Genomic DNA, 21,701 nt, shown 5'->3' with positions numbered 1-21,701 from the left:
AATCTCATCACTTCAGGAGTCTGTAATATGATATTTTAATAACAATCTGAGACAGACGGATTCAGCCCCCTGCTTAGCTGGTTGGAGACGATCACAATGTGGCTTTGTTTCCTAAGTGAGAATCTGCTAACCTGTCACCAGGTGGGGGTGTTCCCTTGAAGGTCTGTCTGTGTGAAAGCTTTTTCCTCTTTGCCCATTTTCTCTGCGACTCTCCTTTAACTCATGGTGCTATCAGGTGAAACCAGCCCTGTGCAATGAGCACGTGTAATGTTCTTGCTACTTGAAGGTGGGGTAAATGACGTCGTACCTGGTCCTCCCCACCTCCATCCCACCTTACATAGCCCTCAATAGATTCCCCACCTCCCTCCACGGGCTAGTGAATTTCAGTGGGAATAGACGGGCCTCCCCCTATTTCAGAATATCTCAGTAGGGAGGCTGGGGCTGCAGCTGAGTCTGGAGGAGAAAGATCTGGACAGCCTGGTTTAAGTCCAGACCCAGCTAGGTGTCATTTGGGTGAAGTGGGCCACAATGATTTCCTCAATTCCAGATTCCTCATCTTCAGTTGGGGCCTTCAGACCAGTCTGGCCTCCCTCATGGGGCTATGGTGAGGATCACCCCAGAGGGCTTTAGGCCAAAGGGATAATTCGTGGAGATATGGTATTTGATTTTCACTGCATTTTCCCCCTCCTATGCTAAGAAGTTCCAGGAAGGATGAGGTAAAATTTTCCTACAGACCCTTTCTTTCCTGGCTTTTTTTGTTCAGCCCCTGAGGGGCTGGATTATGCTGGCAGACAGAGTGGAACAGAGGGGTGGGCTTCCTAGGGCTGGGCGGGGGGGGGGGGCTAGCCCTGCATCTGGCCTCTGCACGGTTTCCAGGCTCAGGGGGAAGCAGGGCAAGTAGGGAGCCTCAGCCTGGGAAAGGACCAAAGACTCATACTGGCAGGACCCAAGGGACTGTGGATGCCTTTGGGGCCAGACCATTGAGGATGGTCGATGCTACTTTCCAGCCAGCCAGCAGGATGACAGCTAGAAAACAAACATAACTGATTTAGAGAATAATTGTGCCATTTTTTTGCACACTCAAGCTGGGAGAGCGAGAGTCCCACTTTTAGTACGTAGTATGCTCTTAACAGAACGGTGAGCTCTATTCTTCATGCCCACCGGCTCCTGACGGCAGCCACCCAGGAAATCAGATTAACAGGCCCCCCTTCCCTTGTCGTCTTTTCCTTACCAAAGGCCGACAGAGTCTGTAAAGTTCTCAGTGGCCTAAGCACAAGTGGGTGTTGCCAAGTTTCTGCCGCACTGATGACCCACCACCAGGGTGTAGGGACCACCCACGCCGGCCTCACAGGATAGGCCGGTCACAGGTGCCACTCCCACAGACTCGGGGGCTGGCTGGAGAGGTTGGGAAGCTGTGTTTTAACCACATCCTCTATGAGTGTCCAGCACTCAAGGAAGTTTGCTCAGCTTTAGAAGTGTTTGCTCTAGAAGTGAAATGAAGGTGACATCATTGTATTCTCTGCAGGCCATCAGGAGAAGAGATTTGCTGTGGGAAGTGGTAGGATGGCTGTGACCAAGTGACCAAAGATGATTATGATATTAATTCTGATTTGTATCACGGACTTAGCTATTGGTGCTCCACTCCACTTGTGGATAGAAACTCAAGGCAGGGATCAGGCCTCCTGAGAGCCAAGCACTGTGGGCCTTTGATGGTTATCTGCAGAACTTCACTGAAGGAACAACGAGAGCCTGCTGCCTGCTCTGAACCAGGCTGATGGGTGGAGAGTGGCGTTACCTCCGATCCCCATGGCCATGCGCCCCTGTGGTTGGGGCATGGGCATCTCCTCTGGCCAGAAAGTGCAGGTTCTATAGGCTCTCTGGCGGATACAGATGACAGTACAAATTCATGACCAAGTTACGTCAATAGCAAAATTATAATATATTAATAGCAATATCATAATAGAATAAAGCCTTGGGAGGGCAACCAATCTTCCAGAATCTGCAGGTTGGCATTCATTGTTCGTGAGCTCAGCTGAAGGCAGTGCCTTCAGAATTTGGTTAAATCACAGAGAGAAGGACCAGGATTACTTGCAGGGAATCATTTTCCAAGCGGAACCATCTTAAAATGCTGAAACTGGCCCCTGAGGTTGCATGGAGCCTCCCTTCCTGAGTGAGATCTTTGGAAAAAAGGCCACGTGTAGCAGTGGCTTTCACAAAGACTTCAGTCTCCTGGCGGTTTGGCCACTGACATACATTTTTTGGCTTACCACCATATGAGCCCTTTCCAGAGATGGCTTCTGGTATGCTTCTGGAGGGTTCTTCCGAGAGGTGTGGCGCTCAAGAGAGCCATGTGTGGCAATAACCAGTTCCCAGCTGCTCCAGAGCACACGGTGAGCCAGGTCTCTGTCTGGCAAAGGGCTAGGTGCAGGGGCCATCTGGTGGGACATAGATGGTCGAGATCCTGGTGACAATCCCTGGGTTCGTGCTGTGTCACCCCTGCCGCTGCCCCCAGCACTCTCTAGGAGAAGGCCCAGTGTGGATGGGGGGCGGGGAGGGGAGAGCCTAGGAGAGCTCGCTGGAGAGCCATGTACTAGCACTGCCTTGCACAAAGCTGGTCTGCAATAAATATAATACTTGTTGATGAAAGGCCTCCTTTGTGGACATCTAACTCTGAACCTTTACCACACAGCAGGGGGGCCGCTCAACCCAGGCCCCCAGAGGGGCAGTGAGGAGAGGCTGAGAACATGTTGAACACAGGAGTGTCTGGAGCCAGGGAAGCGGACCACCCTGGCCTCTATTTCATGGGCTTACCATCCAGCTTGGCAGACCCTGACACCCGCCCCCCCCCACCCCCCCAGCTTCCTTGCTTGCTCTGCTGACATCTTAGACTGCCTGTCTTTACTCTTTGGCACACAGGGTGAGGTCCAGACAGGGTAGCCCACGTGCGACCACCTCATTTGCTCCCAAGGAAACTCGGGGAGGGTCTTCCCATCACTCTGAGTTCAGTGGTCTCATCCTCACATAGAGGGTGCGGGAGGTTGGGCTACTGACCACTTCACGGCCCTCCTTGGGTCTTCACCATGGTGTGGCTTTCTCAGCACAGAAGGATCTAGAGTTAACAGGAACAGCATCTGGATGACCCACCTCATGGTGTCTTGGTCTCTGCTCTGGTGCCTGAGTGTGGGGTAACTGAGAGGGGACCGGCTGGCCATACTTCCCAACATGGCAGCTTCCAAAATGGCCTTTTGGGGCAGGAAGCAAAGATCTGAGGGGAAGGAGGCCAGTCCCTCCTGAGTTCTGTGCTGATGCTGAACCAAGACACAAAGAAGGCTACAGCCAGGCTCTCCCTCCCCTAGCCTGCCTCTGGCCATTAATCATAACCCAGCCCTCTCCCTCCTTCCCCTGGGAAGATAACGCTTTGCTCTCTCCACTTAGGAAACCAGCCCCACCCACAAGGCTGGGGTGGGGGAGCAGGGGCTGCCTCAGTGGGCATCCTTGCTGGGGGATCCAGCACTGAGGAAAGCTTGGGCACACACAGGTGCCTTGAAAGGAGCCAGGGAAGACCTGGCCCTCCAGCTCAGTGCCCATCCAGCCCAGGTACACAGTGGACCTACGGAATCCTGGGGTGGGGGGTGGAGGCAGGGAGGGCAAATGGTGACTGGGGTTTTCTCTTATTTAGAAAACAAAACGGAAATGATGTGTTAACATTAGTAAATACAGGCAGGTGTGGAGGGGCAGGGTCCACTTTCTGGAACAGGGCAGTGGCTGGGCCGAGGGTCAGGGGTCAGATGAGGCCTGCAGCCTTCTCCTGCACGTTGTACTCCTTGTTCTTCTTCACCCGCCAGCTGATGAACAAGAGCAGCAGTACACCCAGCGCCTTGTAGCCCACCTGCAGGCCCAGGTACCTGTGGGGCAGGAGGAGACGAGACCAGTGAGGGGGTGTGGAGGCTCTGTGGCCATGCCGTGGGCCAGGGCCATCAGGAAGAGTAGCATCACTTTCACAGTGGCCCAGGGAATATGCTGTCACCACTTAGGTAAGGATCCGTTACCACCCTGGTGGGGACCACTTCCCAGGAGGCATGAGACTCCTAATTCAATGGTCCTCATTCCTGCACCGGTGACTCCCCCAGGGCCAGAGGCAACACTGCAGCCCCAGGCAGTCTGGAGGGTCCAGTCCTCCCAGCAGAGCCAGAAGGAGAGGGGTACCTGCTCGCTGCCCTCTTGGGGCACCCCTCTCCTGGCTGTCTATGCCACCCCCATACCGTTCAGCCCCCCTCAAGCCCACTCTCCCCATGGTTTCTGGTTTATGTGATGATGGCAGCAGGTGAGGTGGCTGGAAGGGGTGCAGAACTAATGAAGCTGCAGCTAGGCTTGGACCCGCTGAGGCAGGGTAGGCCCGCCTGCCCTTGACCTCTACCGTGAGCCACGATGGGGCCACCTGTCTCTGAGCAGTGGGAGCTGGCCTGGCATCGTCCCACAGCCACGGCCTCACCTCAGACTCCAGCCAGCCCCTTTCCGTTTGACAAACGTCTTTCTGCGACTGCTTCTCCTGAGGGACTGTGGACTAGGGGCTAGCTCCCAGCGGCACGCACGTGCGCGTGCACACACTCCAGGGCGTGCATGGCTCTCTTCACCAGTGACCCCTGCTCCCTGTCCGTGGCAGCACCCCTCTGGGCCTCTCCCTTGGGAGCCTGGCAGCCCCCACAAAGGGCACCGCAGCAGATGGCTGCCCTCTGCTCTGGCCCAGTGCCTGACACCGTCCACCCCGGGCCACGGGGGCATGCTGGGCCCTCACCTGTCTCGGAGAGCGTCATTGTCATAGTAGGCACAGGCCCCACGCCTCCCCGAGCACTGCAAGCTCCACCTGATGCAGGAGTAGTCGATGGTGAGGCCGTAGAGGGCTGGAGATGGCAGCCAGGCTGGCGTCCGCGGGAAGAGAGTTCAGAGAGCCCAGATTACACGGGGCTGCAGGCAGAGGTGCCCGGCGAGGTGGGCAGCAAGCCCCCCACCCCCCAGCTGCCCCTGCATGGTTCCCATGAATGAGAACGGCTCTGCCCCACCCCTGGGAACCGCAGTGACTTCGGAAAGCCAAATCGCTGTCTGTGACAGCTGAATTCCTCTTTCACTAGAGGCTTAGAAGAGAAACAAGACCTGAGCCATCGTGTCAGGGCAGTGAGTCACAGAGGTCACCTCGCTGCCAGCTCAGACCGACAACATAGTTCCCACACTGGATTGGCCTCAGGTGGAGATATGCTGACCTCCACCGCGGGGCATCGACTCCTCACGTCCTCACAGGGCCTGGAGGTGGGTGGGTGCCCTCGCTCTAAGGAGGAGGAAGGTAGGCACAGCGAGCTCATGCTTGCATAGCCAAGAGGGTCAGGGCTGGCCTTTGAGCCCTAGTTTCCTCGAAGCCCATGCTCCTCCACTACACCAGGCTGCCCGGCTGGCTTAGACAACCCCCCCAGAAGACCCCCGACACCCTGGCTGCTCAGAGCCTCTACCCCAGCCCCCTGAACTTCCCCACAGCTGAGTGGTGAGCCCCGATCCAGCAGCGGCTATGCCTTCCTTCTGTTAAGTATTCAGGATGACCCCCGTATTCTTAGCTACAGTTCTGGGCGGTCACTGGACTGGGGAGGGATTTATCCAGGATCCACACCCTGAACCACTGTGCTCAGAACAGCCTCGCCGACTCTGTCGAGGGCACCGTGAGAAGCTGCTTGAGGAGGAAAGCAAGAGATCTGCCTGTGGCCCCACCCATAAGTGGGAACCTTTGAGAACCAGCCTCTCTACTCACACCCTGCTCACTTCCAAGTCTCTGGCTAAGCAGGGGATGGAAACTGGCCACAGGGATTGTCCACCAAGGATGCTACCCTAAATAGAAACACAGTCCAGAAACATTTTCAGCCAAGTCCCAGTGGGTAATTTTAAACTTGCTGGGTTTTATCCATGTGAAGTCCTTCTTTCTACCCCAGAGTGCAATTACGTTCTTGGGTGATGATGAAAGGGATGCCTCCAGCCCAGATTTTCTAACCGTGATCCCGTATCGAGTTGTCTGAGCTCAAGTGACAAAACAAGGCAGCAGGTACCGTGAGCGGTGGGACAGCGGTTGTTTTCCAGGTGGCTGGGAGAAGCTCTTCAGAGCCCTTCCTGGCCGCTGGCTGCGCTGGGCACAACGTGGGGCTTCCTGCCCTGCATCCTTCACGCTGGTAATATAGGCCTGAGCAGCAGGCTCTGAAGGGGCAGTGCTGGGACGAGGGCAGCAAGTGGCCCGATACCGAGAGATCCCGTGGAAAAGCTGGTTCAGTCCTCATCATCTGCACTCCTCACCCAACCTTTGGGGGAGAGGGCCCTGCACAGGTTCTCGCTCAGCAGGCCCCAGGAGGGACATCACCAACACAGCCCAGAAGGATGATGGAAGCTGCTGGAGGGCCAACTGCAGCCTGGCTCCCGGATAATAAGGCACAGCGGGCTCTGCAGGGATTTCAGCACTGGAGGTCAGCAAGGACACTCCGAGAGCGGCTAAAGTCCCTCCACTGCAGTTGCCCTACTCCCTGCTGCCCTGGGCACCCACTGGGTCCTTAATCAATACTCAGCTGAACGTAGTCCCTTTACTTGGCTTGCCCGGCACTGCAAGGGCCTGCATATTACTGCCTGGATGGGTCAAAAAGGCACAGTCCAGCATGAGCCTCTGGGAGAGGGCGGGCGAGGGGCACGCATGCCCCCCCCAGCCCAGGCCCCCAGGGAGGGCCGGGTGTTCCCCGCTCCCCGCGGGCAGCTGGCTCTCCTGGGGGGCATTGCTGACCATTTGCGCAGGCTCCATTTCTCCGTGGGCTCTGGGCTGCTTGAGCGTAGGCCGGGTTTGCCGGCAGAGGGCCCCGCACTGAGAACATTTGCAGAATAGAGGCAAGAGGAGTGAGTTTTGTCAAGTGGGAGGGAAGCCAGGGCTGGGCTCAGCTGCTGTTCTGGCTGGGACAGGAATGCAGGGTTTTGTTCCTACAGCCAGTTCTTGGAGAGAGATGAAAAAATACCTGCCTTCAATTCTTTATTAGGTATCCTCAGCTGTGTCCACTTTTCATTTTTCTTACATAGTTTTGTTTGGAATTAATGCCTTAGATGGAATCTTTCCTAACCTCAAGTAATGGGGAAACCGCCCATATAGGGTCTCGGCCTTTGCCGATGTGTTGGTGATGCGTGGCCTCTCCTTACCGCAGAGATGAGACAGGGCTTCCCTCAGCCCCTCCCTGCACCTCACAGCCCTCGGATGCCCTGGCGCCGCTCCTCAGGAAGGAAGGGGGCATCTCAGACACTTACCCAACAGGCGCATCAGCAAGAACTGCACCCCGATGGCAAATGACTTTTCTTCCTGGTTCACCACACTGAAAAGGAAGATAGGAAGTCAGCAGCCAGAGGACTCGGGGCTGTGCCTTGACTCAGTCAGGGGCAGCCGGCCTCAGAGCAAGCCAGAACCTACTCTCAAGGGGCCTGACAGCTAGCTGGCTGACTCGATTCACCTTGGCCGCGTGCTCCCATTGTTTGTATCAGCGGTTCTCAAAGCACGATCGCTGGGCCAGCAGCGTGAGCCCCCACCCCTGGGAACTCGTTAGAAATGCAGATTCCCAGGCCCTATCTTAAACCTAAGAATCAGGTCCCTGGGGGTGGGGCCCAGCCATCTGTGCTTTAGGAAGCCCTCCAGGAGATTCTGTTGTGCACTCAAATTTGAGAACCTCTGGTCTCTGTGATTTTCAGGGCTGCCCCTGCCCCTTTCAAGAGGCAGAGGGCAGAAGAGGCTGGGAATGGAGAGAAGGATGGGGAAGGGTGTGTTCACAGCAGCAGGTCTGAACAACTCCCATAGAGTGTGAAGAGCAATAAAGACAGCCCGGATGAAAGTGTAATTAAGGCCCCTGGGCCGTAGGCTTCTGTGTGCAACTAGAAGAATCCTTTACCTAGGGCCAGCTTCGTGGGCGTGGGGCCTGTGCTGTCTCCCAGGGCCCCGCCCTCAGAAAGGCCCCAGGTTTGATTTAATGCTCTGCTGTGGCTGGTCTTGAAATTCTTAATAATTTTGGAACCAGGAGCCTCCCATTTTCATTTTGCACTGGGTCCTACAAATTATAAAGCCAGTCTTGCTCCCACCCTTCTTCCCTCAAGAGAGGACAAGCATTTGGCTGAGGAAGGAGATTCGGAGAGAGATGGGGAAGCTATCTGGCGGTGGTACTGCCAGGCCCTGCCATCCCAGCTGGGCAGGGGGCAGAGAGGGAGGACACCCCATCCACAAGGTGGGGAGCCAGGCGGTGGCCTGCAGAGGCACCAGGCTTCTCGTGCTCTGAACACCCACACTCCTGGGTGGGGGTGCCTGTGGGGGAAGGGCATTTGGGGCAGAGGGGACATCAAGGAAGGGAACTCAGAAGTAATGTTCAGGTGTCTGCACACATTTTGTTCTGGCCTCACAGTCCTGCTAGCAAAGTGGAAAGGGGCCCTCTTCCAGTTCCTCTGAAAGGTGGACCAGTGAAAGCGATACTCATGGGCTTGAGGCACCCACTTAGGACCCCCATCCCATGGAAAGTGCCTCAAATCTCAATCTAATGGATGCTCCCTTTATGCCCACAGGTCCCTCCAGTGGCCCAAATTCATAATAGTCCCTGGGCAGACGCCCCTAGATTCTGGACTGAATGGGGCTTGGGCACCCCAGTTTGGCTTCTGATGGACAGCTTGAGCCCCTCCTGGTGTTTGCCCTCGGCTGTGAACTAACTCTGACATTTGGACCACTCTCTTCTTCCACATTTCTGGTGAACCTTCCCTCCCAGCCTGTATTTCCATGCCTGGTTGGGGGCCAGGGTACAAATAACACTTGGGTCGCCTACAAGGTCACCTTTAAAGCTCACGTTCTTCACACTAAATTGCATCCATTCTCTCATCTTTGCCAGTGGGATTTATCTTTAAATGATTTTGGGATCCTGGAACCTCTTTAGTTTCACTCCAGCCCCTGATCAGACTTAGAAGGGAGAGGTTTTCTAGGAAAGCCCATCCTGTGGTTGAAATGATGCTCCTCCTCCACAGCTTCCCTAGCTCTGGGGCTTGATGGAATCCTCTGGGAGGTGGACTGACAGGGACTGCCCCCTACTTGCTGCTCAGCAACTTCCCTGTGAAATGTCCTTATCCTGTTCCCTCTCCTCATCATGGCCACCCACAGGTATTTCTCAGGGTTAGAGGGTCCACCATGGCCCATCTGGCCCTGGTGCAAGAGGTAACCCCACTCAAGGGCCTTGGATGAAAGCACCAGTGTTTGGAATGCATAGGGTGGGGAGTGGTAGAAAGAGGGTGCTGATGGTGTTGGGAGGGGCAATATGCTGTGGCCCTGAGCATCCCCACATGTTCCTGGGGAATATGCTAAGAACACAAGGTTCTGACTGCTCTTTTCCTGGGCTACTTCTCAGGGCTGTGGTTGCAATGAGCAACCTGGAGGCATGGGGTAAAACCTTACCCTAGACCAAGAGCAGGATTGGTCTACATAGGTGGTGGCTCTCCCAAGCTCAGTGTTCCTCACTGTGACAGAAGCTCACTGCATGTGACGCATACACCTGGGTATTCCAGGTCACTCCATGGGATGTGGCGCACAAGGATAAATGATGCAAGGTTCCTGCTCTTTGCATGCACCTGTGAGTAACAGGCCTTTGTCTTTGAACCAGGAGTCTCCTGTCTGCTGCCAGCATTCTTGAAACAGTAACAAAATAGGAGCTTGGGGGGGTGCCTGGGCGGCTCAGTCATTAACCGTCTGCCTTTGGCTCAGGTCATGATTCCAGGGTCCTGGGATCGAGTCCCGCAATGGGCTCCCTGCTCGGCGGGAGGCCTGCTTCTCCCTCTCCCACTCCCCCTGCCTGTGTTCCCTCTCTCGCTGTGTCTCTCTCTGTCAAAAAAATAAAATCTTTTAAAAAAATAGGAGCTTGGTAGTTTGCAAGCTAACTTGTCAATAGGGTAAAATACCAGGCCCTGACAGGTGGCTGCTTCTGTTCTTCATCTCCTAGCCTTTGGGGAAAATAGGTCATTGGCACCTAGCTAGCTATTAATAATTCTTAGAATTTGGTTAATAGTGATAATTAACGAATATATAGAGTACCTTACATCTACAAAGCAATTTATCAGGTAATCCTGACACCCAGTCCCTTGTGGTCAATAGCAGCTGTTAATAATTCTTAGAATTTGGTTCATAGTGATAATTAACCAATATATAGAGTACCTTACATCTACAAAGCAATTTATCAGGTAATCCTGACACCAGTCCCTTGTGGTCAATATCATGAACCTCTTCATAAATGAGGAAACTGAGACTCAGTGAGGTTGGCAACATCCCAGGACATCCAGCCAGTGTACGGCCGAGCTGGGCCTTTGACCCTAGCACTGGGAATCCAGATCCTGTGTTTTTCCCTCTCTGCTCTCAAGAGGGGTGAGGACAGGAAAGAGGTGGGCAGGGGTGGGTTAGGTGAACTTGGTTGAAATGTTGTTTTCTCTTTGGCAGAGGGTGAGGTGAAGGAAGGGTCAATTCCCTCTCAAAACCTCAGAGGCATTCCACTGCCACTGTAAGGGGACACCTCTGCTCTCCCCTCCCACCTTGGCCAGCCTCTCTCTTCTGACCTGAGAACTTGGTCCTGGTTCCTAGCACACTTTTCTTATTTTCATCCTTTCTCAAAGCCCTCATTCTGTCTCTGAACTTTCCACATTTTTCCCCCCTTGATTTTGTACATCTAACGGAATTCTCTTCCTTCCTCTTAGTTCTTTCAGGATTTAAACATATGTGAATCTTCAGGCATTTCCACAGTGTGGAGCCAGGCAGCCTGGCTTCCCGGAGGCTCAGCCATTCGTGGCTCTGCCCTCCCGGGGGTGGGGTCTCTCAGTGGCAGGAAAGGAGGAGAGACAGAAGCAGGGAGTGTGGGGGACCGAGAGGTGCACTCACCGCAGAACCATCATGTAGAGCGGGTTGTGAGAGATGCAGGCTATGAGGGCCACGAAGGAGATGAGGAAGATGGCCGGCAGCAGGAAGTGGGCGCAGGGGATGGGGCACGATCCCGACTTGGCTGAAGTGGACGCCCCAGTCACACAGCTGCAGTTCAGATACGTCTTGGAAAGGAGAGGGAGGGGGAGGGGGAGATCTGCTGTCATCACCCGCACCACCACACACTTCAAACGCCGGTACCAGCTCCAGCCAGAGTCCCTCGGGCGATGCTGCGTGTGGAGGCTGGAGAGCAGACCCGGGGAGGTTTTTGAGGTGCCCCACGGATACCACCTCTGACCACTGTTTAGGCCATCAAAACCGTCTTCACCAAAACCGGTCATCAAGCAGGGGCTGGGCCCCTCTCGAAGTTCCACCCACAGCAGGACATGCGGGACCCTACTGCCAGGCAAGGCCTACCCAGCTTGGGACCAGGGGCCAGGAGGGCTCTCTTTGGGGCCAGGCCGCCCTGTGCGTCACCGCAGTGGTTCTGTGGGTGCTGTGTTTGCTGTTTGGGTGCTTCTTGCAGGGAAGGTAAGGACGGGATAGATAGGAGGAGATAGCAGTGGGAACTCAGTGGAACCCACTGAGCTCTTCATCTGTCAGGCCTTTGCCAGAGCTTCCTGCCTGAGAGGAACTCCTGTCCGTGAAGGACTCTAGGGAAGGAGGCCCCTGGCTCCAGTCTGCAAGTTCATATGGCGCAGTACTCTGGTACAACTGGCCTTGGGGGCCACTGCCCGTGTCAGGGGGTCTTCACCTTACTTCTCATAGCGTCTGATGGCCTAGCCTGGGACCATTTAAGTGCCATAGCAGTTACAACTGCTAATGGAACGAACGAGCTAGTATGCTTCCTCCTGGCCGACAGCAGGAACTATGCACCCTCTTTATTTTGGCTGCCAGGAAGCTCAGAAGTTAGTTCTATATAATATGGCTGTTATTTCCATCAGTCTGCATTTTTTTAACATAGGTTTTTTCCCCCCTTATAATTTACTGTCTTTTTTTTTTTTTTTTTTAAAGATTTTATTTACTTATTTGACAGAGAGAGACACAGCAAGAGAAGGAACACAAGCAGGGAGAGTGGCAGACAGAGGGAGAAGCAGGCTTCCCGCTGAGCGGCGAGCCCGATGCGAGGCTTGATCCCAGGACCCTGGGATCATGACCTGAGCTGAAGGCAGAAGCTTAACGACTGAGCCACCCAGGCACCCCAATTTACTGTCTTTTCTTGATGTTATGCTAATGGATTTGTGCTGTTGTTGGAAACCTGTCAAGATGATTTCTGGAAGTAGATGAGTCAGAAGTAAGTAAATAAAGATAAGAAAACCACAGAAGCCACCACAGACCCCTCCGACTAGAAGGCCATGGAGAGACCATCTTGTTTGCGCTCTTTGTTCTCTCTCTGCCCACGGAGGTGGCTGTGGGAGCAGCCTTGCCCTGTGCTCTCGGAGGAGGATGCCTAGCGGGGGCTAGCCTTGTCCATGCCCTCCACACGGGCTTAAGGGAATGAGGCACATTCTTCTCCTTAGGGCATCCTTAGCAGAACTGCACGAACTTCCCACTGCTCTTAGGAGAAGGTACATCTGACTCCTGGGCCTGGCCCGCCCAGTCTTGGCCTGGGTGTGACATGCCTCTTAGCGCCAACCCTGGCCTTCCCTGCTTTCTCCTGTGCCTGGCTCTGTCATGCCCTTGGGCCTTGCACTTGCTGTTCCTTTACCTGGAAGGCTTCACTTCCAGGCCTTCCTAAGGTTTTCTTCTTCTGGTTGTTCAGTTCTAATGTCACCTCCACAGGGAGGCCCCCAGGAACTAGAGAGTCTAGTCATCAAGTCTCTCCGTGGCATGGGATACATTCTAAAACTACCTTGTACATTTATTTGATAGAATGCAAACTCGACGAGAGCAGGACCTTGTCTGATGGGTTCACCACTGAGTCCTCAACACCCGTGGCTGTGCTGGCTGTTCACTAAGTATTTGCCGAAGAGCTGAACAGATGTCTTGACTTGGTTTGCTGCTGCTTGACCCTAGAAGTCGGGAGCCATAGCCCTCTGAGGGCTGGTAGAACCTCACCTCGTGGGCCCAGTGAACGTGGGCTGCACAAGTGGAAGGCCGGTGGCCAGCAGATACATGACCTTGAACAGATGTGCGCCAGACTGAGGCAGGGTCCTGGGTTCTAGTCCCACAGCTGCCCCTAAATAGCTGCATGACTTCAGGCCAGTTGTATAGCTACACATCAGGGCTGAGGGATTCAACCAAATGCCCTAGATCACACTTCCAGCTCTAACCTTCCGGGTTCAGATCACAGAAGACCCTCTGCTCTCGATTTCTCTGGGCCTGTCCTTGTGGCTTCCCACACAGGCAGGATGCAGGACCCAGAGATGCCCCTTAGGATCCATCAGGATGAGACTCTAAGGCCTCAGCTGAAGGACTGCTTTGGCTCGTTTCTGCTCTGAGCATTGTTGGGGCTCAGGAATGTGAATTTTTTTTGAACATCAGCCAAACTTTAATTGACTTTGGGCTGTAGGCATCTGGTCATGACCTTAGGGAAGGGGAGGTGGAGAGAGGGCGGGTGTGGCCCAGAGCCACGAGGCTGGGAGCGAGTGGCGTTCTGCCCATCCTGGAGCCGAGGAGCAGTGTGCGAGGGCACGGGCTGAGCGCAGACACCCCCACGGGCCTTCTCTGGCCCTTACCAGCTGCTTGGAGGCCACAGAGCTGATGTTGACGTCGCTGCAGCCGGCATGGCAGGGCGAGAGGTACTCCACCCCATTGTCTCCGCACACCGGGTGGAAGATAGAGTCTGGGCACGGGCAGTGCCTACGGCAGGCAGGAAGCTGCGGATGTATAGAACTTGATGTCCTGCCAGCAAAACAGGAAATGGGGAATCAAACAAAGCAAGACCAAAGAAACCTCCCCACGCCAGCCCAGCGTGAGTTCCCCGCCTGGTTCGTGTGCCTGTGTGTCTCCATTTGTCTTGGGCCAGCGCCACCCTGGGATCTGAATTACGCCTGTTGGAGCCAATGGTGAATGCCCTGCTTGGTCAGTGCTCATGGCACCCACCAAGTGCTGGCCAGAAAGACCTGGTCAGCAAACCCCACACTGCAGAAAGGCATTAAGACAACCAACCAGGGGCGTCTGGGTGGCTCAGTCGTTCAGCGTCTGCCTTCGGCTCGGGTCATGATCCCGGGGTCCTGGGATCGAGCCCCACATCGGGCTCCCTGCTCGGCGGGAAGCCTGTTTCTCCCTCTCCCACTCCCCCTGCTTGTGTTCTTGCTCTTGCTATCTCTCTGTCAAATAAATAAATAAAATCTTTAAAAAAAAAAAAAAAGATAACCACCCAACCAACCACCCAACCAGGACTCCGATGAAAGAGATGGCAGATACTACACCAAAGTCACAGGCAATATTTCCTTTCTCTCTTCCTCCACCCGGGCTTGGGCTGACAGAAGGCTGGGGCCCCTGGTCACTGCATCCCCCCTGCACAATAATCCAGGGGGTTTCACCAGCTGATCTCACCATTCCTACCATCCTCCTCATCTGACAGTCACAGTTGTTCTCTGGGGGGAGAGGGGATTGGGATAGGCTGACAAATTGCAGACCAGGGCTCTGCTAAAATAATTACACTGCTGATGGTTAACATTAATGGGGTATCTCTTATGTGCCAGGCACAGTGCCCAAGACTTTTCATGTTGCCATCACGACAACTCGACAGTTAAATCACGTTCCTCTCGTGACAAGAAAACTGAAGATTAGAAAAGTAACTTTCGCCAACTACAAAGCACTGTGCCAGAACTCACCCCAGTCTGATGACAAAGCCCTGTGCTAAAAACTCCCCGTGGGGGGGGCGCCTGGGTGGCCCAGTCAGTTAGGCGTTTGACTTGTGATTTCAGCTCAGGTCATAATCTCAGGGTCTTGGGATCTGGCCCTGTGTTGGGCTCTGTGCTCAGCAGGGAGTCTGCTGGAGATTCTCTCTCCCTCTCCCTCTCCCTCTCCTTCTCTTTTATTTATTTATTTGAGAGAGAGAGAGAGAGAGCATAAGCAGGGGGAGGGGCAGAGGGAGAAGCAGACTCCCTGCTGAGCAGGGATCCCAATGTGGGGCTCGATCCCAGGACCCTGGGATCATGACCTGAGCCAAAGGCAGATGCTTAACCAACTGAGCCACCCAGGCTCCCCTAAATAAATAAATCTTTTTAAAAAAAGCTCCTAGTGAGAACCACCCGAAGGCTCAAAGTCTTCTCAGCTTCTCTCAATCCATAGTCAGCCTGCAGAACAATACAAACTGGGTGGGGGTTCCTGCCCTGAGCAACCCTCCCTTCCCTTGTACCCCTTCTCTCCTTCACCCCCCAAAGACAAAAGATGGTATTTCAAAGAAAAAGAGAAAACACCAAGACTGAAAGGTACAGTTTCTCCAAACGTTGCAACCTCATTAGGCAAAACCTAAAAGAAGAGGTGGTTGGAAGGGGCACCCAGGAAAAAATAAATGCTCCTTGCTCAGCACCTTCCCCTCATGGGCCTCTAAAGCTCTTCCTGAACATGAAGCCAGACTTAAAACCTGGGACCAGATTGCTTTATGCAAACTGACAGGTATACTTTACCTGCCCTCTTCCTCACCTGCCCTAATTTTTTGAGTCTGCCATCACTTTCATTATTCTTTCCCAGATCTTTTCAAGTCTCCTTCTCTCATCTTTCTTCAGCAGCTCAAGGAGACTTTGTAATTGTAGCCGGCACAGAGCTGATGCTAAACATAGCTTATTTCCTGGTTCCTGAGGCTCACAGCCCTACAGATTTATCCTTAAACCAAACTCATTAGTTTTTGGTGCTTCTTAAAAAACAGAACCCTGACCCTGATTGCTGTTGGCCCACTAGGACCCTCAGATTTCTCCTCATAATTGAGCATATGATTCAAGACCTCATTTTCTAAGTTGCCACGTAAGAGATTAGATCAAAAAGTGAAAAGGAGAGAAGAGAGTTGAGGAAGCAGATAGGAAAGCGTATGGCAGCCCGATCCAGGCTCTGGCCTCAGCAAAGGGGATCTTCTCACCTCTCATTCCCATTACCTGGGGGGATAGACCTCCGCTACAGTGGGGGTGGAGCATCCCATGAAGAAGAGAGGGGCGCAAAGGACCATGGAGATGGTGATGATGGTGGCAGCCACGCGGGGAATGGTTTGCAGAGAGAAAACAAAACGCTTCATGAGGATTCCTCCAAACAGCATCCCCAATGCTGCGGCAGGAAGGTTCACAGCACCTACAGATAAAGAGAAGCTGTCTGGGTGCACAGGACTGGAAGTGGGGGCAGGGCACAGACACTGAGCTGAACCATGGACAAAGGGGCACGGCTACTTGAAGGAACATTTGATACATTCAACTGCAGTGGTAATAACTGACATTAATTGAGCGCTTACTATTTGCCACGCGCATCTACAGAGTTATCCTGACTTAGCAGATTGCCCTGCTTGTGCAAAGAATAAAGAAACAAGTGGAGTCCTTGCAGCCAGAGGGATGTGGGTTGAAGGTGCATTTATTAAGCACCTTTCATTACCTGGCCCCTCATTGCATTCTCACTGTGACCACATGGGTCCCACGGTGGTGTCCCTGTCTGATGTGCTAGCTGGTGACTGAAGGCTAAAGGGATGAGGTCATAGCCAATGCCCTGACCACCTTGCCACATCCATATGGCCAGGCTCACCTGTGGATTGGGCTCTGTAGTTCACTTTGGTACTTGGTGGGACCACATCAGTGCCTCTCAACGTCAGCTGCACAAAATACCAACGCTGGGCCCCACTCAGAGATTCTGCTTTCATTGACTGAGCAGGGAGCCTGGGTGACTGTATTTTTTAAAAGTTGTCCAGGGGATCCTAAAGTGCAGCCAGGGTAGAGAATCACTGGGCCACATATTCCTTACCCAAGTGAATGTATCTGAGTCCTTGGTGAAGAAAGGAAAAAACCCACGAGGCATTTTGCCTAACCCCAAATTCTACCTTCTCTCTTTCCTCTGTTTGCCCTGATGATGTCAGGGCCTTGGGAGGCTGTCAGGTTTCCAGCCCCTCTGACGGGGAGGAAGGCAGACCCTAGCCTCCACCCACTCCTGCCTGGAATGATAGGGGCCCCAGAGATCTGCCAAGAACATTCTAGATTGCTAACCAGGAAAAATGTCCTTAAAATTCTTTCCTCTGGGCCAGTCCTCCTCTGGCTCTTGTCTGTGTCCGGTCTGGCCTCGCCCATCCCTGGATGGGTGGAGGAGGGCCCAGCCACTCCTACAGGCAGGGCCCAGGCAGGGCCCCCCAGCTCCTGCAGCACCCCCACCCTCCAGACTCACCGATGAGGAAGTTGGCATAGGCTGCGGAGGCGCCATACTGCTTCTCCAGGAACTTGTTGAGGAATGTGGAGAGGCCAGCAATGACAGAGGAGAAGGTGCACTGGGCCAGGACCACCAGCATGAAGAGTGGGTTCATCAGCAGCCTCAGGAAGATGCGGGGAAAGCCTGCAAACAGACGGCTGTCAGGGGCCGGGCCCTCATGGCAGTCACCACACGGGTAGCTTGGGACTAGTCACTGCCCTTTCTCCTCCTCCAGGCAGCCCTCCTCTCTTCCTCAGGGCAGATCTGAGGCACCAAGATGTTCAGTGGCCAGGGGCACACAGCCGCTCGACTCCCACTCAACATGCTCACGGGCTAAGTAAAGTGAGGACGTGCCTGGGAGATATCAGGCGAAGTCTGGATAGAAATAGAGCTAACACTGGGAACATCCTCCTCACACGAGAGCCACCTCCATGTAAAAGGAGAGGAGAGAACACGGGGGCCGGACCATGGAGGTGGGGCTGACTCTGCTTAGCTCTGAGTCTCCTGGAACCTGCACAGAAGCAGTCACCAGGACCCCTGGCAGAACCCCTCCTGAGAGATGGGACCACCTGCTCTTACTGCCCCTTACCACACACCACACCACATGGGCTGGGATACCCCCTGACCCTCACCGCAAGCCAGGCCCGCCCCCCAGGACTTTGCTGGGTCAGTTAGTTACGTTTAATGAAATCCACCAGGGAGCTTCTTGGCTTGACCTCGTCCATCTTCCTTGCCTCATCCACTATGGCTGGAGACCTCTGCAGGCAGCAAAGGGGGTGAACGTTAATGGCCTAGGCTCCCTGTAGTGACCCTTCCCTGGGCCCTTGCCCCTCCTGGTCTCGGTGGCTCAGGGGCGGGCAGCACTAAGCTGTAAGCTGCCCCAGGTGTGGGTGGGAGGGCGCCCAGAGAATGCTCTCTTGAAGCAAATGCTACTTGCATGTCAGTGAGCCCAGTGCTGTGGCTGCCGGCCAGAACACATCCACGACAATGCCTCCCGACACTCCCCTGGGCATGTTATTCATATCTAACTTTCCCTTGACTGATGCCAAAAGGTGTCCGATCAGATCTCACCCCTTGTCTGTCTGTCATGGCTACACTTCCTCCCTGTCCTCAGATTCCAGGGGCCGCAGGCTTCTGGGATACACTGGTCTAGAATTACCTCTGTTTCTAGCTCTTTCTTTCTGTCTCCTCTATAGGGTTCCTGCTTCCTTCTGGGCCCAAAGCTGAGTCCTGCTCAAGGCTCCATCCTGGCCCCTGGCCCACACTTTCTACCCATACCACCTCAGTGAGCTCGCCTACCCCTTGTGAACTCGTCAGCTGCAGCTTTGAACCCCTGCACAAGGTGTGCAAGGCTCCCCCCGAGCCCTGATGCCATTGGGGCTCCCCTGGGGAACACACCACCAGGCCCAGGAGCTCCCACGCACTGAGTGCTTACTCCACGCCAGGCACCATGCCCAGCCTTCCACACGCATCGGCACTCCCCACAGCCTCCCCTGAGACTTGGGCTCTATCTCCAGTATTTTAAAGGAAACTTAGAAACAAGGAAACTTGCCCAAGATCACTCAGCATCTGGACTCAGACTCAGGTTTGCCTGACCCCCAAACCACCGTAATGCACTGACAACCTCTGAAATTCTTCCCCAAGACAAGCGGAGGCTCTCCCACTCCCGCCCCTCTTCCCACAGCTCGGCCTAGATCTCACACACCTCACTACCAAATGCTGAGCTCTGGCTCTGGCTCACTTCGGCCCCCTTCTCCTCCAATCTGTCTGCTGCTCAGTCCTTGGCAGCCCCTCCAAGAACATCGCTCCCTGCCCTCGCCTCGGCTGCCCAGCAGCCCCCGCCCTGGCGCTCAGCCTCATCCCCCATCTCTACACAGGCCTCTTCAGATGGCCAGCCTCCCCTCCCTCCTGACTCCCCGACCTCAGCCCAGCTGCCATGGCGCCCCCTGCGTGGTCACCCAGTCACTGCAGCACCCTAGAACTTCATGGGGTCGGAACAAGTTTTAGACCCTAGGCCTAACATCAAAGCCCCCCTCCTAGACTTCTCGTCTCTGTCTTCCATTCTCATCCTTTTCTGACTTCTTCCCCAGCAGACACACAGAAGGTCCATCTGCCCATAGTCGGCTTGCTCTTCAGCTCGCCCTCATGCTCTTCAGCTCTAGAGGGTCTCCTTCCAACTCAGTCCTGCAGGTTCACACGTGATGGGCCAACTGTGCCAGGTCATATATTCAGCTTTTCCTGGCTCTTCACTGTGAACTTGGTGTTTCCCAAACTGTGTTCCCTGGAACCCTCCTGATGCCTGAGATGCTGACATGGTAAGGGGACACTGGTGGGAGACCGTCTTTTGGAAATTCACCAGCACTCTCACCTCTCAAAGCCTCTGAGAAATCCTGCGTCATATAACTTGTTTAGATTTCACCCAGAATTTGCTTCTCAGTTCAGTTTATTTTTTCCCACACCTCCCTTTCTTGAACTCTCATAGGCAGGGAGTCATGGGCTCTCAGAACCTTACCTCCGCTTCCCTGAGCATTGTTCGAGGAAAGAAAAAAAAGGGGAAAGAGGTGAGAACCAAGGACGCTGAGGAGATGAGCAGGCCCAGCCACCAGGCTCCAATCCACCGGGGGTCTCCAGGGCTCAGGTTAACGGAAGCTGGGAAAGAAAGCAAAGGGAACAAGTGTTTTCTGGATGAATGTGGGTTCTCATTTTGCTGTAAAGAGGGCCTTTGATCAGGGGGACTTTCTTCCCATGATGCAGAAGAGGTAAGCCATGAGCTAGAATCTGAGTCAAGACAACATTCCCTCTCCAGGCCATCTGGTCTCCAGAGCATGGTGACCACTGAGTATAAAGCAGAGCATCAGAGAATCCCCAGGCTGAAGGAATCAGAACCTTGGCCTCACTTTATTTTATTCCCAACCCTTGGTAGAAATAACAATGAAGGAGGCTGCATCCACCCACCTCCAACCAATCAGAAAACTGAGGATCAGAGACATTAGCTTTGCACTGGTCCAAGGTCAAGGCTGGTAAGTATTATTTCATTGGTCAGTTTTAAACCCATGTCTCCCTGGTGTCCAAGCCTGCACTCTTAACCACTGACTGCTACTGCCTCCCACTTTATTGATCCCTAAGAAAGGAGGCCCCATAATCCTTAGGAGCCTGAGGGAACAACCATCATCAGAGTGGGCTGCTGAGCCTCCAAAAGAGATACTTCTGGCAATGTCTCCCACACGCATCTGAGAGTCTGCCATTGTGTCTCTCTTTGTAAAGAAACTATGTGGGCATGGAAGGAGGAAGAAGGTAGCAGAATGGCCCTCAGCCAAGCAATGCCAGGCATCGCTGGGCACTGGCCCTGGTACTGGGAGCTCAGCTGCAAGTCTCTTTGGGCAACCAAGAGGCAGGAACCAACTCAGGAAATGCCAGTAAAAGGGCAAAGATGGCTTGACCCTGAGGCAGAAAGCTCCCCCGGGCTTTTCCCTGTCATGTGAAGTAAAGGCAGGTGACACCTCAAGGAAGACATCATGGTCTGATGGTCCCCAAGAACAGGAGTCTGTGGACTCTGGCAGCATGGTGGCTTTAATGCCTGTCCACATTCTTTGTGTGATGTGCAGGCTCTGATCTGTGTGCCAGGAACTGGTGGGAGTACTATTCCCAAGAGTCTGGCTCAGATCTGCCTTCTAGCCACATCTTCTGGCTAGTGGGAGCTTTCTGTACCACCACCACACTCCACACATGTTCCACCTCTTGGCTTTGTCCAAGTATTTTTCTCCACCTGGAAGGCAGAAATCCCACCCACTGATGGGGCTCAATGTAGATGTCAGCTGCCTGGGAAGCCCTCCCTGACCACCTCGGGCAGGAGCACTGTCTCCTGCCTTGGAGCTTCCAAAGCACTTTGCCTGCGCCTCTGTGACCGTGCTGGCTCTCCCTGCCCTCTGGGAGGCTGGGTGGCATAGGACAAGCTTACAAAGGCCATGAGCTCTTGCAGGATTCACTGGGGGCTGGCTCCATGAGGGGTTACCTCAGTGTTTGTGCCCTGGTCTATAGACCATATGTCCTCCTCATTCTAAGATACACAGTGATTTAGTCCATACCATTCTGTGAAGAATAAGAGCTCATACCTGTAAACCTCTTAATATATATCAGGCATGTTCTAATCCTTACAACGACTCTATTTTACTATCATTAGCCCCATTTTATAGACGAGGAAACCGAGGCACAGAAAGATCTAGATACTTGCTCAAGATCACTCAGCCAGTGAGAGGTGGAACCAGGATTAGACACAGCTTGTTTACTGCCAGTGCCCACAGAGTTAAGCATGATGTGAATCATAATCCATGTGTATATTTTATGTAGTGCTTTTTTGATCCTCAAAAGAGCTCTTATTAAATCTTTTCTTAAA

The 21,701-nt window shown here is 53.9% G+C and overlaps 1 protein-coding gene across 1 annotated transcript in view; it reads right to left on the bottom strand.

Moving 5' to 3' along the window:
- Window positions 1-1,915: 1,915 nt before the first annotated feature.
- SLCO2A1 (solute carrier organic anion transporter family member 2A1) overlaps window positions 1,916-21,701 on the bottom strand; it is an 82,027-nt gene continuing 62,241 nt past the window's right edge. Inside the window, exons 6-14 of the mRNA XM_036077087.2 lie at window positions 19,821-19,957; window positions 17,988-18,066; window positions 17,288-17,452; window positions 16,027-16,216; window positions 13,663-13,828; window positions 10,946-11,109; window positions 7,312-7,376; window positions 4,796-4,919; window positions 1,916-3,905 (exon numbers count right to left, since the gene is read on the bottom strand). Of these exons, the coding sequence (XP_035932980.1) occupies window positions 3,785-3,905; window positions 4,796-4,919; window positions 7,312-7,376; window positions 10,946-11,109; window positions 13,663-13,828; window positions 16,027-16,216; window positions 17,288-17,452; window positions 17,988-18,066; window positions 19,821-19,957 (1,211 nt within the window). The 3' untranslated portion in view covers window positions 1,916-3,784. The remainder of the gene's footprint in view (window positions 3,906-4,795; window positions 4,920-7,311; window positions 7,377-10,945; window positions 11,110-13,662; window positions 13,829-16,026; window positions 16,217-17,287; window positions 17,453-17,987; window positions 18,067-19,820; window positions 19,958-21,701) is intronic.

This window comes from Halichoerus grypus, chromosome 1, assembly GCF_964656455.1.
Source record: "Halichoerus grypus chromosome 1, mHalGry1.hap1.1, whole genome shotgun sequence".
Classification (NCBI taxonomy): domain Eukaryota; kingdom Metazoa; phylum Chordata; class Mammalia; order Carnivora; family Phocidae; genus Halichoerus; species Halichoerus grypus.
Note: the sequence above shows the minus strand (reverse complement) of the source record. Positions and strands in the feature narration are given on the sequence as shown.